Source organism: Cololabis saira, chromosome 22 (assembly GCF_033807715.1).
Source record: "Cololabis saira isolate AMF1-May2022 chromosome 22, fColSai1.1, whole genome shotgun sequence".
In the NCBI taxonomy this organism is placed as follows: domain Eukaryota; kingdom Metazoa; phylum Chordata; class Actinopteri; order Beloniformes; family Belonidae; genus Cololabis; species Cololabis saira.
Window position 1 is genome coordinate 35729648 of NC_084608.1, and position 14849 is coordinate 35744496.

Genomic DNA, 14849 nt, shown 5'->3' on the forward strand with positions numbered 1-14849 from the left:
AATAAAATAAAAATAGAAAAGAATGAAATACAAATAGAATAGAATAGAGGTTTATTAGCATTTGCACCAGACGGTACCGGTACATTGGAATTCTTTTGCGTTCTCTCAAAGTCAGGCAAGTCAGAAATACACATAAATAACAAAAGGATAAATAACTATATAACGACAGTCAACATATATTGCAATAACATGTAATACAAATAATGATTGTACATCATCATCATCTTCTTCCGCTTTATCCGTTCCCGGGTCGCGGGGGCAGCAGCCTCAGCAGGGATGCCCAGACTTCCTTCACCCCAGACACTTCCTCCAGCTCTTCCTCCAGCTCTTCCTCCAGCTCTTCCTCCATCTCTTCCTCCAGCTCTTCCTCCAGCTCTTCCTCCATCTCTTCCTCCAGCTCTTCCTCCAGCTCTTCCTCCATCTCTTCCTCCAGCTCTTCCTCCAGCTCTTCTTCCAGCTCTTCCTCCAGCTCTTCCTCCAGCTCTTCCTCCAGCTCTTCCTCCAGCTCTTCCTCCAGCTCTTCCTCCAGCTCTTCCTCCAGACACTTCCTCCAGTTCTTCCTCCAGCTCTTCCTCCAGCTCTTCCTCCATCTCTTCCTCCAGCTCTTCCTCCAGCTCTTCCTCCAGCTCTTCCTCCAACTCTTCCTCCAGACACTTCCTCCAGTTCTTCCTCCAGCTCTTCCTCCAGCTCTTCCTCCAGCTCTTCCTCCAGTTCTTCCTCCAGTTCTTCCTCCAGCTCTTCCTCCAGCTCTTCCTCCATCTCTTCCTCCAGCTCTTCCTCCAGCTCTTCCTCCAGCTCTTCCTCCAGCTCTTCCTCCAAACACTTCCTCCAGTTCTTCCTCCAGCTCTTCCTCCAGCTCTTCCTCCATCTCTTCCTCCAGCTCTTCCTCCAGCTCTTCCTCCAGCTCTTCCTCCAGCTCTTCCTCCAGACACTTCCTCCAGTTCTTCCTCCATCTCTTCCTCCAGTTCTTCCTCCAGCTCTTCCTCCAGCTCTTCCTCCATCTCTTCCTCCAGCTCTTCCTCCAGCTCTTCCTCCAGCTCTTCCTCCAGCTCTTCCTCCAGCTCTTCCTCCAGCTCTTCCTCCAGCTCTTCCTCCAGACACTTCCTCCAGCTCTTCCTCCAGCTCTTCCTCCAGCTCTTCCTCCAGACACTTCCTCCAGTTCTTCCTCCAGCTCTTCCTCCATCTCTTCCTCCAGTTCTTCCTCCAGTTCTTCCTCCAGCTTTTCCTCCATCTCTTCCTCCATCTCTTCCCCCATCTCTTCCTCCATCTCTTCCCCCAGCTCTTCCTCCAGCTCTTCCTCCAGCTCTTCCTCCAGCTCTTCCTCCATCTCTTCCCCCATCTCTTCCTCCATCTCTTCCTCCAGCTCTTCCTCCATCTCTTCCTCCATCTCTTCCTCCAGCTCTTCCTCCATCTCTTCCTCCAGCTCTTCCTCCATCTCTTCCTCCAGCTCTTCCGAGGGGAGTCCGAGGCGTTCCCAGGCCAGCCGAGAGACATAGTCTGTCCAGCGTGTCCTGGGTCTTCCCCGGGGTCTCCTCCCGGTGGGACATGCCTGGAACACCTCCCTAGGGAGGAGGGACATGCCTGGAACACCTCCCTAGGGAGGAGGGACATGCCTGGAACACCTCCCTAGGGAGGCGTCCAGGAGGCATCCGGTACAGATGCCCAAGCCATCTCAGCTGACTCCTCTCAATGTGAAGGAGCAGCGGCTCGACTCCGAGCTCCTCCCGGGTGACCGAACTCCTCACCCGATCTCTAAGGGAGGAAACTCATCTCTAAGGGAGCGTCCAGCCACCCTGAGGAGGAAACTCATCTCTAAGGGAGCGTCCAGCCACCCTGCGGAGGAAACTCATCTCTAAGGGAGGAAACTCATCTCTAAGGGAGCGTCCAGCCACCCTGCGGAGGAAACTCATCTCTAAGGAAGCGTCCAGCCGCCCTGCGGAGGAAACTCATCTCTAAGGGAGCGTCCAGCCGCCCTGCGGAGGAAACTCATCTCTAAGGGAGCGTCCAGCCACCCTGCGGAGGAAACTCATCTCTAAGGGAGCGTCCAGCCACCCTGCGGAGGAAACTCATCTCTAAGGGAGCGTCCAGCCACCCTGCGGAGGAAACTCATCTCTAAGGGAGCGTCCAGCCACCCTGCGTAGGAAACTCATCTCTAAGGGAGCGTCCAGCCGCCCTGCGGAGGAAACTAATCTCTAACGGAGCGTCCAGCCGCCCTGCGTAGGAAACTCATCTCTAAGGGAGCGTCCAGCCACCCTGCGGAGGAAACTCATCTCTAAGGGAGCGTCCAGCCGCCCTGCGGAGGAAACTCATCTCTAAGGGAGCGTCCAGCCATCCTGCGGAGGAAACTCATCTCTAAGGGAGCGTCCAGCCGCCCTGCGGAGGAAACTCATCTCTAAGGGAGCGTCCAGCCGCCCTGCGGAGGAAACTAATCTCTAACGGAGCGTCCAGCCGCCCTGCGTAGGAAACTCATCTCTAAGGGAGCGTCCAGCCACCCTGCGGAGGAAACTCATCTCTAAGGGAGCGTCCAGCCGCCCTGCGGAGGAAACTCATCTCTAAGGGAGCGTCCAGCCACCCTGCGGAGGAAACTCATCTCTAAGGGAGCGTCCAGCCACCCTGCGGAGGAAACTCATCTCTAAGGGAGCGTCCAGCCATCCTGCGGAGGAAACTCATCTCTAAGGAAGCGTCCAGCCACCCTGCGGAGGAAACTCATCTCTAAGGGAGCGTCCAGCCACCCTGCGGAGGAAACTCATCTCTAAGGGAGCGTCCAGCCACCCTGCGGAGGAAACTCATCTCTAAGGGAGCGTCCAGCCACCCTGCGGAGGAAACTCATCTCTAAGGGAGCGTCCAGCCGCCCTGCGGAGGAAACTCATCTCTAAGGGAGCGTCCAGCCACCCTGCGGAGGAAACTCATCTCGGCCGCTTGTATCCGCGATCTTGTCCTTTCGGTCACTACCCAAAGTTCATGACGGTAGGTGAGGGTAGGGGGGTAGATTGACCGGTAAATCGAGAGCTTCGCCTTTCGACTCAGCTCCTTCTTCACCACGACGGTCCGGTACATTGACCGCATAACTGCGGATGCTGCACCGATCCGTCTGTCAATCTCCCGCTCCATCGTTCCCTCACTCGTGAACAAGACCCCGAGATACTTGAACTCCTCCACCTGAGGCAGGACTTCTCCACCCACCCGGAGAAGGCATGCCACCCTTTTCCGGTCGAGAACCATGGCCTCGGTCTTGGAGGTGCTGATTCTCATCCCTGCCGCGTCGCACTCGGCCTCAAACCGCCCCAGCACATGCTGAAGGTCCCGGCCCAATGAAGCCAACAGGACAACATCATCTGCAAAAAGCAGAGATGAAATCCTGAGGTTCCCAAACCGGATCCCCTCCGGCCCCTGCCTGCGCCTAGAAATCCTGTCCATAAAAATTATTGTACATATAATACAAAAATATATACACCGTATACAATGTCCTTGTATAGCTGAGGACCCTGAGTTGCATCACCGTTAAATACAGGACATTTACCAGGTAGATGAGAGATTTATTGCACATTTTACTTGTGCTTTTGTAAGTATTGTATTGTACGTTGTGAGGGGGTTGAGCTTTCTCCACCAGAGCTGCAGTGTGTTCTGCTGTTCCAGCTGAGGCTTCACTGATCTGAAGGCCCAGGAACCTGGAGCTCTCTATTCTATTCTATTATATTATATTCTATTCTGTTCTATTCTATTCTATTCTATTCTATTCTATTCTATTCTATTCTATTCTATTCTGTTCTGTTCTGTTCTAGCAGAAAACTTCAGAATGTTCATTAAAAGGTGAACGTGTCAGAGGAACAACCAGGAACCAACATCATGGATATAATAGAATTTAAAACCTGTTTTATAAAGTCCAGATACCAGTGATGACCCACATGAACCTGATGACTAAGTTGATATTTGAAGAACTTACTTTTTGTTCAGATTGCAGGACTGCAGGATGTCAGAGATCAGCTGTTCTTCTCTGGGCTCAGCTCTGAAGTCCAACCCCTCCCACCTGGAACATCTGGACCTGAGTCTGAACCCCCTGCAGGATTCAGGAGTGAAACATCTGTGTGGTTTCTTGGAGAGTCCAGACTGCAGACTGGAGACTCTGAGGTCAGTTCACAGATTACTAACACTAACTAGAGGTTTACTAACACTAACTAGAGGTTAACTAACACTAACTAGAGGTTTACTAAACACTAACTAGAGGTTTACTAACACTAACTAGAGGTTTACTAAACACTAACTAGAGGTTTACTAAACACTAACTAGAGGTTAACTAACACTAACTAGAGGTTTACTAAATACTAACTAACTAGAGGTTTACTAAATACTAACTAACTAGAGGTTTACTGAACACTAACTAGTAGTTTACTAAACACTAACTAGAGGTTTACTAACATTAACTAGTAGTTTACTAACACTAACTAGAGGTTTACTAACACTAACTAGATGTTTACTGAACACTAACTAGATGTTTACTGAACACTAACTAGAGGTTTACTAACACTAACTAGAGGTTTACTAACATTAACTAGTAGTTTACTAACACTAACTAGAGGTTTACTAACACTAACTAGATGTTTACTGAACACTAACTAGAGGTTTACTAAACACTAACTAGATGTTTACTAACACTAACTAGAGGTTTACTAGCACTAACTAGAGGTTTACTAGCACTAACTAGAGGTTTACTAGCACTAACTAGAGGTTTACTAACACTAACTAGAGGTTTACTAAACACTAACTAGAGGTTTACTAAATACTAACTTACTAGAGGTTTACTAACACTAACTAAAGGTTTACTGAACACTAACTAGTGGTTTACTAAACACTAACTAGAGGTTTACTAACACTAACTAGAGGTTTACTAAACACTAACTAGAGGTTTACTAAATACTAACTTACTAGAGGTTTACTAACACTAACTAGAGGTTTACTAACACTAACTAGAGGTTTACTAAATACTAACTTACTAGAGGTTTACTAACACTAACTAGAGGTTTACTAACATTAACTAGAAGTTTACTAACACTAACTAGTAGTTTACTAACACTAACTAGAGGTTTACTAACACTAACTAGTAGTTTACTGACACTAACTAGAGGTTTACTAAACACTAACTAGAGGTATACTAAACACTAACTAGATGTTTACTAAACACTAACTAGAGGTTTACTAACACTAACTAGAGGTTTACTAACACTAACTAGAGGTTTACTAACACTAACTAGTAGTTTACTAACACTAACTAGAGGTTTACTAAACACTAACTAGAGGTTTACTAACACTAACTAGATGTTTACTAAACACTAACTAGAGGTTTACTAAACACTAACTAGATGTTTACTAAACACTAACTAGAGGTTTACTAACACTAACTAGATGTTTACTAAACACTAACTAGAGGTTTACTAAACACTAACTAGATGTTTACTAAACACTAACTAGATGTTTACTAAACACTAACTAACTAGAGGTTTACTAAACACTAACTAGAGGTTTACTAAACACTAACTAGTAGTTTACTAACACTAACTAGAGGTTTACTAAACACTAACTAGATGTTTACTAAACACTAACTAGAGGTTTACTAACACTAACTAGATGTTTACTAAACACTAACTAGTAGTTTACAAACACTAACTAGAGGTTTACTAAACACTAACTAGTAGTTTACTAACACTAACTAGTGGTTTACTAAACACTAACTAGAGGTTTACTAAACACTAACTAGAGGTTTACTAACACTAACTAGAGGTTTACTAACACTAACTAAAGGTTTACTAACACTAACTAGAGGTTTACTAACACTAACTAGAAGCTTTACTAAACACTAACTAGAGGTTTACTAAACACTAACTAGATGTTTACTAAACACTAACTAGATGTTTACTAAACACTAACTAGAGGTTTACTAAACACTAACTAGAGGTTTACTAAACACTAACTAGATGTTTACTAAACACTAACTAGAGGTTTACTAAACACTAACTAGAGGTTTACTAACACTAACTAGAGGTTTACTAACACTAACTAGAAGCTTTACTAAACACTAACTAGAGGTTTACTAAACACTAACTAGATGTTTACTAAACACTAACTAGAGGTTTACTAACACTAACTAGAGGTTTACTAAACACTAACTAGAGGTTTACTAAACACTAACTAGATTTTTACTAAACACTAACTAGAGGTTTACTAAACACTAACTAGATGTTTACTAAACACTAACTAGAGGTTTACTAACACTAACTAGAGGTTTACTAAACACTAACTAGAGGTTTACTAAACACTAACTAGATGTTTACTAAACACTAACTAGAGGTTTACTAAACACTAACTAGAGGTTTACTAAACACTAACTAGTAGTTTACCAACACTAACTAGTAGTTTACTAACACTAACTAGAGGTTTACTAAACACTAACTAGTAGTTTACCAACACTAACTAGAGGTTTACTAACACTAACTAGAGGTTTACTAACACTAACTAGAGGTTTACTAACACTAACTAGTAGTTTACTAACACTAACTAGATGTTTACTAAACACTAACTAGAGGTTTACTAACACTAACTAGAGACTTTACTAACACTAACTAGAGGTTTACTAAACACTAACTAGTAGTTTACCAACACTAACTAGTAGTTTACTAACACTAACTAGAGGTTTACTAAATACTAACTTACTAGAAGTTTACTAACACTAACTAGAGGTTTACTAACATTAACTAGAAGTTTACTAACACTAACTAGTAGTTTACTAACACTAACTAGAGGTTTACTAAACACTAACTAGAGGTTTACTGACACTAACTAGAGGTTTACTAACACTAACTAGAGGTTTACTAACACTAACTAGTAGTTTACTGACACTAACTAGAGGTTTACTAAACACTAACTAGAGGTTTACTAAACACTAACTAGAGGTTTACTAGCACTAACTAGAGGTTTACTAAACACTAACTAGAGGTTTACTAAACACTAACTAGTAGTTTACCAACACTAACTAGTAGTTTACCAACACTAACTAGAGGTTTACTAAACACTAACTAGAGGTTTACTAACACTAACTAGAGGTTTACTAACACTAACTAGAGGTTTATTAAACACTAACTAGAGGTTTATTAACACTAACTAGAGGTTTACTAAACACTAACTAGTAGTTTACTAACACTAACTAGTAGTTTACTAACACTAACTAGAGGTTTACTAAACACTAACTAGATGTTTACTAAACACTAACTAGAGGTTTACTAACACTAACTAGAGGTTTATTAAACACTAACTAGAGGTTTACTAACACTAACTAGAGGTTTACTAAACACTAACTAGAGGTTTACCAACACTAACTAGAGGTTTACTAGCACTAACTAGAGGTTTACTAAACACTAACTAGAGGTGAACTAACACTAACTAGTAGTTTACCAACACTAACTAGAGGTTTACTAAACACTAACTAGAGGTTTACTAAACACTAACCAGAGGTTTACTAACACTAACTAGTAGTTTACCAACACTAACTAGAGGTTTACTAAACACTAACTAGTAGTTTACCAACACTAACTAGAGGTTTACTAGCACTAACTAGAGGTTTACTAAACACTAACTAGAGGTTTACTAAACACTAACTAGTAGTTTACCAACACTAACTAGAGGTTTACCAGCCCTAACTAGAGGTTTACTAAACACTAACTAGAGGTTTACTAACACTAACTAGAGGTTTACTAAACACTAACCAGAGGTTTACTAACACTAACTAGAGGTTTACTAACACTAACTAGAGGTTTACTAACACTAACTAGAGGTTTACTAAAAACTAACTAGTAGTTTACCAACACTAACTAGAGGTTTACCAACACTAACTAGAGGTTTACTAGCACTAACTAGAGGTTTACTAAACACTAACTAGAGGTGAACTAACACTAACTAGTAGTTTACTAACACTAACTAGTAGTTTACCAACACTAACTAGAGGTTTACTAAACACTAACTAGTAGTTTACTAACACTAACTAGTAGTTTACTAACACTAACTAGAGGTTTACTAAACACTAACTAGAGGTTAACTAACACTAACTAGAGGTTTACTAAATACTAACTACAGGTTTAGTAACACTAACTAGAGGTTAACTAACACTAACTAGAGGTTTACTAAATACTAACTAGAGGTTTAGTAACACTAACTAACTAGAGTTATCTAAACACTAACTAGAGGTTAACTAACACTAACTAGAGGTTTAGTAACACTAACTAACTAGAGTTATCTAAACACTAACTAGAGGTTAACTAACACTAACTAGAGGTTTAGTAACACTAACTAACTAGAGTTATCTAAACACTAACTAGAGGTTAACTAACACTAACTAGAGGTTTAGTAACACTAACTAACTAGAGTTATCTAAACACTAACTAGAGGTTAACTAACACTAACTAGAGGTTTAGTAACACTAACTAACTAGAGTTATCTAAACACTAACTAGAGGTTAACTAACACTAACTAGAGGTTTACTAAATACTAACTAGAGGTTTAGTAACACTAACTAGAGGTTTACTAACACTAACTAGAGGTGAACTAACACTAACTAGAGGTTTACTAACACTAACTAGAGGTTAACTAACACTAACTAGAGGTTTACTATGTCATGACCGGCTCTAAGTCATGGCAAAATAGGGGACAAGAGACAGAAGTGAAACAAATAATATTTATTAAGCTAACAGAAAAACAAACAACTGAGGTACCATAACCAACAGAAAAAGCCATAAGGATCCTATGGAGTGTGGAGTCAGTAAGTCAGTAGTGTGTGTGAGTGATGGCTGAGTGAAACATAGTGTAGTGCAGGGTGTGTGGATGGAAAGAATACAGAAGAACTAGAACACAAACAAAGACATGGAGAGCTGAGGGAAGGTGTTCTCTCCTAGAGATCTCTTGAGACTGAGGTGCAGGCTGCTTATATACTCAGGGGTGGAGACACCGGGCCCAGGTGTCATCCATTGAGCACAAGCAGGCAATCAACCCTCAATGAGCAGGTTCTCCAGTTTCAGGACTACCTGGAATGTTAGCTTGCATGATGCTCCATATTAGGAGTAATCTATATAGGGGCATCACACCCCCCCCCCCCCCCCTAAGGTCGTGGTCCCTTTAGGAGGATCCACGGCTCCCCAATTTAGAATAAATTTAAATTAGAAGACCATTAACCCAAAATCCAAAACTCAAGAAAGTACATTTATATTTAACAATTTTAACATTAACTTTAAAATTACAAATTTCCCCATAGCAAAATTTTAGATTTCAAACACTGGTGTTAAACAACCCCTTTAGAAGCCTGGCTTGCACCCCCTGGGCTATCCTCCCCCCTCAACAGCTGGATCCAGGTGTTTCAGCTAGCAATATGGGCTGTAAGGAGCAGGACAGACCAGGGACCACAATGCCAGGATCTAAAAAAAAACAAAGGACAAAGTATTAGGAACACATTTAAACCGGAGCACGAGACAATGCATCCGCCACCACATTCTTTCCCTTTTATGTGCCTAATGTCCAGTGAAAAAGACTGCAACAGCAAAGACCACCTAATGAGTCTTTGGTTAGGACATTTTAGTGAACTAAGGAACGTGAGTGGATTGTGATCTGTGTCAACTATTACAGGCACGCCAGACCCCACATACACACTGAAATGCACCAAAGCCCACACCAGTGCCAAAGCCTCTTTCTCAATGACAGAGTAATTAAGCTGATGCTTATTAAACTTTTTAGAAAAGAAACTGACTGGCCTGTCCATCCCCCCACTGTCAGCCTGCAACAATACTGCACCTGCCCCAACATGACTCGCATCGACCTGCAACTTGAATTGTTGATCCATGCGAGGAGCTGCCAATACTGGGGCAGAGCACAACAAGATTTTGGCATTTTGAAACGCATGCTGACACCGGGAGGAACAGACAAACTTCACATTGTCCTTAAGAAGATCAGTTAGAGGAGAGACAACAGATGAGAATTTTTTACAGAAACTTCTATAATACCCAATCATCCCCAGGAACCTCATGAGTTCCTTTTTCGTAGTGGGAGCTGGATAATTCTCAATAGCAACGACTTTTGCGTGCACAGGACGGACCTCCCCCTGGCCGACCACACGACCAAGGTACGTGACCGTAGCACGAGCAAATTCACATTTAGCAAGATTTTCTCTTGCCAAAGAGCCAGCTACATACAAGCGCTGCCTGAACCCATTGACATAGTCAATTAGATTTTTAGGTGGGTCAGGGGGTGTAAAGTTGTCGTGAAGCTGTGCAAGTGGACCACGAACTAAATGGCCAAAAACTAACTGATTAGGACTAAATCCAGTACTTTCTTGCACCACCTCACGAGCAGCCAGCAGTAACCAGGGCAAGCCCTCCTCCCAGTCTTTGCCCAACTCTGTACAACATGCCCTTAACAATGATTTCAGGGTCTGGTGGAAGCGCTCTAACGCCCCCTGACTTTCAGCATGGTACGCTGAGGATTGAGAGTGTTTCACCTGTAGTTGCTTCAGAACCTGAGCAAACTGATGGGAGGAGAAGTTGGAACCAAGGTCACTCTGGAGAACCCGTGGAATTCCAAATATGGAGATGAACTGGGAGAGTGCCTTAATCACAGCCCTAGTAGTTATTGAACGTAGAGGATAAGCAGCTGGATATCTGGTCGCCTGGCACATAACAGTTAATAGGTACTTGGCACCTGACCTAGAAGGAGGAAGAGGACCAACACAATCTATTATGATGTGCTCAAATGGTTGTCCTATAGCAGGTATGGGGTGTAATGGAGCAGGCTTAATGACCTGATTTGGCTTACCAGTCATTTGACATGTTTTAATGTATGCAGCAACATCTTTCTTTAACCTAGGCCAAAAGAAATACTGCAAAATGTGGTGGTAAGTTTTCTTAACCCCCAAATGCCCCGACTGGTCATGAGAGAGTTTCAGAACTGAATCTCTGTATTTAGCTGGAATTACCACCTGGAAAACTGGTTCCCCTGCCCCAAGTTCCCCACAAGGCACCCACTTCCTCACGAGCAAACCATTATCCAAAAAATACCCATTTGCGCTATCCTGTACCTCACTACCTGTCAGAACTCCCTCAAAGAGACCTCTGATGGACGGATCAACCTGCTGCTCTGCAATAAGTTCTGCCTGGGACACAGAAATAGGCACGTCAGACAAAGAAAAAACACTTTCAAGATTTTCATTCTTTTCATCTCCAATTTCACGAGACCTGGCACGTGTCACTGCTGCTGCCGCAAATACCTGCGGAAAGTCTCGCTCATTCTCATCTGGCTCACTGTTCACAATAGGATCAGGACTTACTAATGGTGACGGCAGCACTTTTGACCACACCCGACCACCCGCATGCATGTTTCCCAGGAGAACATCGACACCAGCCATCGGGAACGCCCTGCGCAATGCCACCTCCACCTCACCATGGACAAGTCCAGAGTCAATTTCAATTCTGTGTGTAGGAGAAGAGATTATGGACATACCCATACCACGGCTCAACATGGCATCTCCGGTCGCCGACTTACTCGAGAATGGAAGAACAGACTCAAGGACATATGTGCCCAGCGCCGCTGTGTCTCGCAGAATTGTCACGGGCACCTTTTCTTTGGACCCGACCAGAGAGACAAAGCCCCTCTCAACAAATGGTTGATACGCCTCATCTACACCGCCGAAACTCCTCTCGCTCTCATGTAGAGAACCTACCAACCTGACATCTGCCACAACAGGCGCCACAAACGCTGCCGACTTCACATGCATGTTCTTCCTTTTGAGTGAGTAACAGTCTGCCTTAATATGGCCCTTTTTGCCAATGTAAGCCCGACATTTCTCCTCCTCCATTTTAACCAACGGGGTGAAAGGTGCACTGCTATCATGACCTGGTGTGTTGGAATGATGGCTGGGTGCAGTGTTCTCCCGGTACACATGCTTATGTTGGATACCCCGCGGTACCCAATCACGGTGTGTCAAAACATACTGGTCAGCCAACGCGGCTGCCTCTGCTACAGTTTTCACCTGCTGTTCAGTGAGATACGTTGCTATACGACCTGGAATGGCGTTTTTGAACTGTTCTAGCAACATTAAGTGGCACAAGCCTTCAAAAGTATTTCCACCTGAAGCGATACACCAGCGATTAAAGTTGTTAACCAGTTCTCGTGAAAACTCAAGATATGACTGTTTATCATCTTTTCTCATATTCCTAAAACGCTGACGGTAACCCTCAGGCACCATTTCATACACTTTAAGAACAGCAGATTTAACCTTAGCATAGCTTACACTGTCAGTTACAGACAAAGCTGAATACGCTTCTTGTGCCTTCCCAGTCAGAACACACTGCAGCATTACAGTCCGATCCGCATCAGGCCAGCCTCTAGACTCTGCTAGTCGTTCAAACAATGAGAAAAAGGTTTCGGGGTCTTTCTCATTAAATTTGGGCATTAATCTCAAACTGCCCACCAAATCAAAACTCTTCTTACCTGAAGCCACATCTCCTTCACCTTCCAAAAGTCTCTGGTCAATCTTACCTTCTTTTACCAGCTCTAACTTCTCCCTCTGCAAGTTGATCTTTGCCAGTTCAATTTGTTGCTTGTTCCTATCCATTTCTAACTGAATTAACATCAATTCTTTTTGCTGTTCAAATGAAAGATTTGGTTTTTGGATTGGCAACGGCAGCTGCTCTTCATCTTCTTTACCAGATAATACCTCAATGTCTTCCAAATTCGCAATCAGTATTGTTTTTATAGTCTCAGTTCTCCGTCTCTTATCCCCAACATCTATTTTGTAATGTTCTGCAATCTCAAAAAGTTGGTCCTTTGAACAACAATCTAAAAAATGCACTGATGGATTCTCAATAAAATCCTTGACTTGAGCCATTTTTTACTCGTTTGGATGCAAATGGGAATAAAGCCCAAAGTGACACAAAAGTAAAGTGATCTATTAATTTGGGAGTGTCCCCCCTAACTGCCTACAACAAACTTATCTAACTCAACCTTCTCTTCTTGTGGCCCTCCCGAGTCTCCCTGCCAGCCAGGTATCCCAGTGGTATCCACGTGCCCAGCTTTTGTGGAACACACTATGAAAAACAAAAAATGCAATGAAACCACTTGGGGAAACACTGCAAAACTTAAGCCTGCTGGGGACAAAGGCTTAACAACTCCAATAAATCACTTAAACAAATATGTGAAAAAGAACCTACCCTCCACATGCATCCAACTCCATGTTCAAACAAAAATAGGTACGGAAAACAAAAGGAAGCCAAACAAATCAAAAACACGCACGTCTTGAAAAGTTTTGGAGCTTGAACCGCATTAACCCAAAAAAGGGAATCCAGAGCCAGGCCCACCAAACCCACGCATCTGATTGGCCTAACTAGAGGTCACAGGGGAAACACCCCAATTACTTTCAAATTGGCTATTCACAAGCCACGTGTGCCAAACAATTAACTTTAACTTCAACTCAACTTAGCTTTAACAATACTCACATCTTGGACGAGCCCCCATTTGTCATGACCGGCTCTAAGTCATGGCAAAATAGGGGACAAGAGACAGAAGTGAAACAAATAATATTTATTAAGCTTACCGAAAAACAAACAACTGAGGTACCATAACCAACAGAAAAAGCCATAAGGATCCTATGGAGTGTGGAGTCAGTAAGTCAGTAGTGTGTGTGAGTGATGGCTGAGTGAAACATAGTGTAGTGCAGGGTGTGTGGATGGAAAGAATACAGAAGAACTAGAACACAAACAAAGACATGGAGAGCTGAGGGAAGGTGTTCTCTCCTAGAGATCTTTAGACTGAGGTGCAGGCTGCTTATATACTCAGGGGTGGAGACACCGGGCCCAGGTGTCATCCATTGAGCACAAGCAGGCAATCAACCCTCAATGAGCAGGTTCTCCAGTTTCAGGACTACCTGGAATGTTAGCTTGCATGATGCTCCATATTAGGAGTAATCTATATAGGGGCATCACAACTAACACTAACTAGAAGTTTACTAAACACTAACTAGAGGTGGGCCGCTCGGTGGCGCAGTGGGTTAAGCGGCGGCTCATATACTGAGGCTACAGTCCTCCTCCTGCAGCGGTCGCGGGTTCGAATCCAGCCCGCGCACCTTTGCTGCGTGTCTTCCCCGTTCTCTCTCTCTACCCCTTTCCAGTCTGCATCTCCAATAAAGGGCCACTAGAGCTCAAAAAAATCTAAAAAAAAAAAAAACACTAACTAGAGGTTTACTAAACACTAACTAGAGGTTAACTAACACTAACTAGAGGTTTACTAACACTAACTAGAGGTTTACTAAACACTAACTAGAGGTTTACTAAACACTAACTAGAGGTTTACTAAATACTAACTAGTAGTTTACTAACACTAACTAGAGGTTTACTAACACTAACTAGTAGTTTACTAACACTAACTAGAGGTTTACTAACACTAACTAGTAGTTTACTAACACTAACTAGAGGTTTACTAACACTAGTAGTTTACTAACACTAACTAGAGGTTTACTAACACTAACTAGAGGTTTACTAACACTAACTATTAGTTTACTAACACTAACTAGTAGTTTACTGACACTAACTAGTAGTTTACTAACACTAACTAGAGGTTTACTAACACTAACTAGTAGTTTACTAACACTAACTAGTAGTTTACTGACACTAACTAGTAGTTTACTGACACTAACTAGTAGTTTACTAACACTAACTAGTAGTTTACTAACACTAAAGGCTGAATTATGCTTCTGCGTCAAAATGGCGCCGTGTCTACGGCGTGTGGTTTGGATCGACGCAGAGGACACGCCGTCACATGCGCCGTCA

At 43.0% G+C, this 14849-nt stretch overlaps 2 protein-coding genes across 22 annotated transcripts in view; one reads left to right on the forward strand and one right to left on the reverse strand.

The window, feature by feature from the left end:
• Positions 1-14849, reverse strand: part of LOC133423113 (NACHT, LRR and PYD domains-containing protein 14-like) — a 485953-nt gene that overhangs the window by 262161 nt on the left and 208943 nt on the right. The gene's annotated exons all lie outside the window — the stretch shown is intronic.
• Positions 1-14849, forward strand: part of LOC133423111 (NACHT, LRR and PYD domains-containing protein 14-like) — a 285843-nt gene that overhangs the window by 157554 nt on the left and 113440 nt on the right. For 3 of the 19 annotated variants that reach the window (XM_061713245.1, XM_061713244.1, XM_061713243.1), the window contains one exon: positions 3955-4128. The exons of the other annotated variants lie outside the window; for them this stretch is intronic. In XM_061713245.1, the coding sequence (XP_061569229.1) occupies positions 3955-4128 (174 nt within the window). The remainder of the gene's footprint in view (positions 1-3954; positions 4129-14849) is intronic. 19 annotated transcript variants of the gene reach the window in all.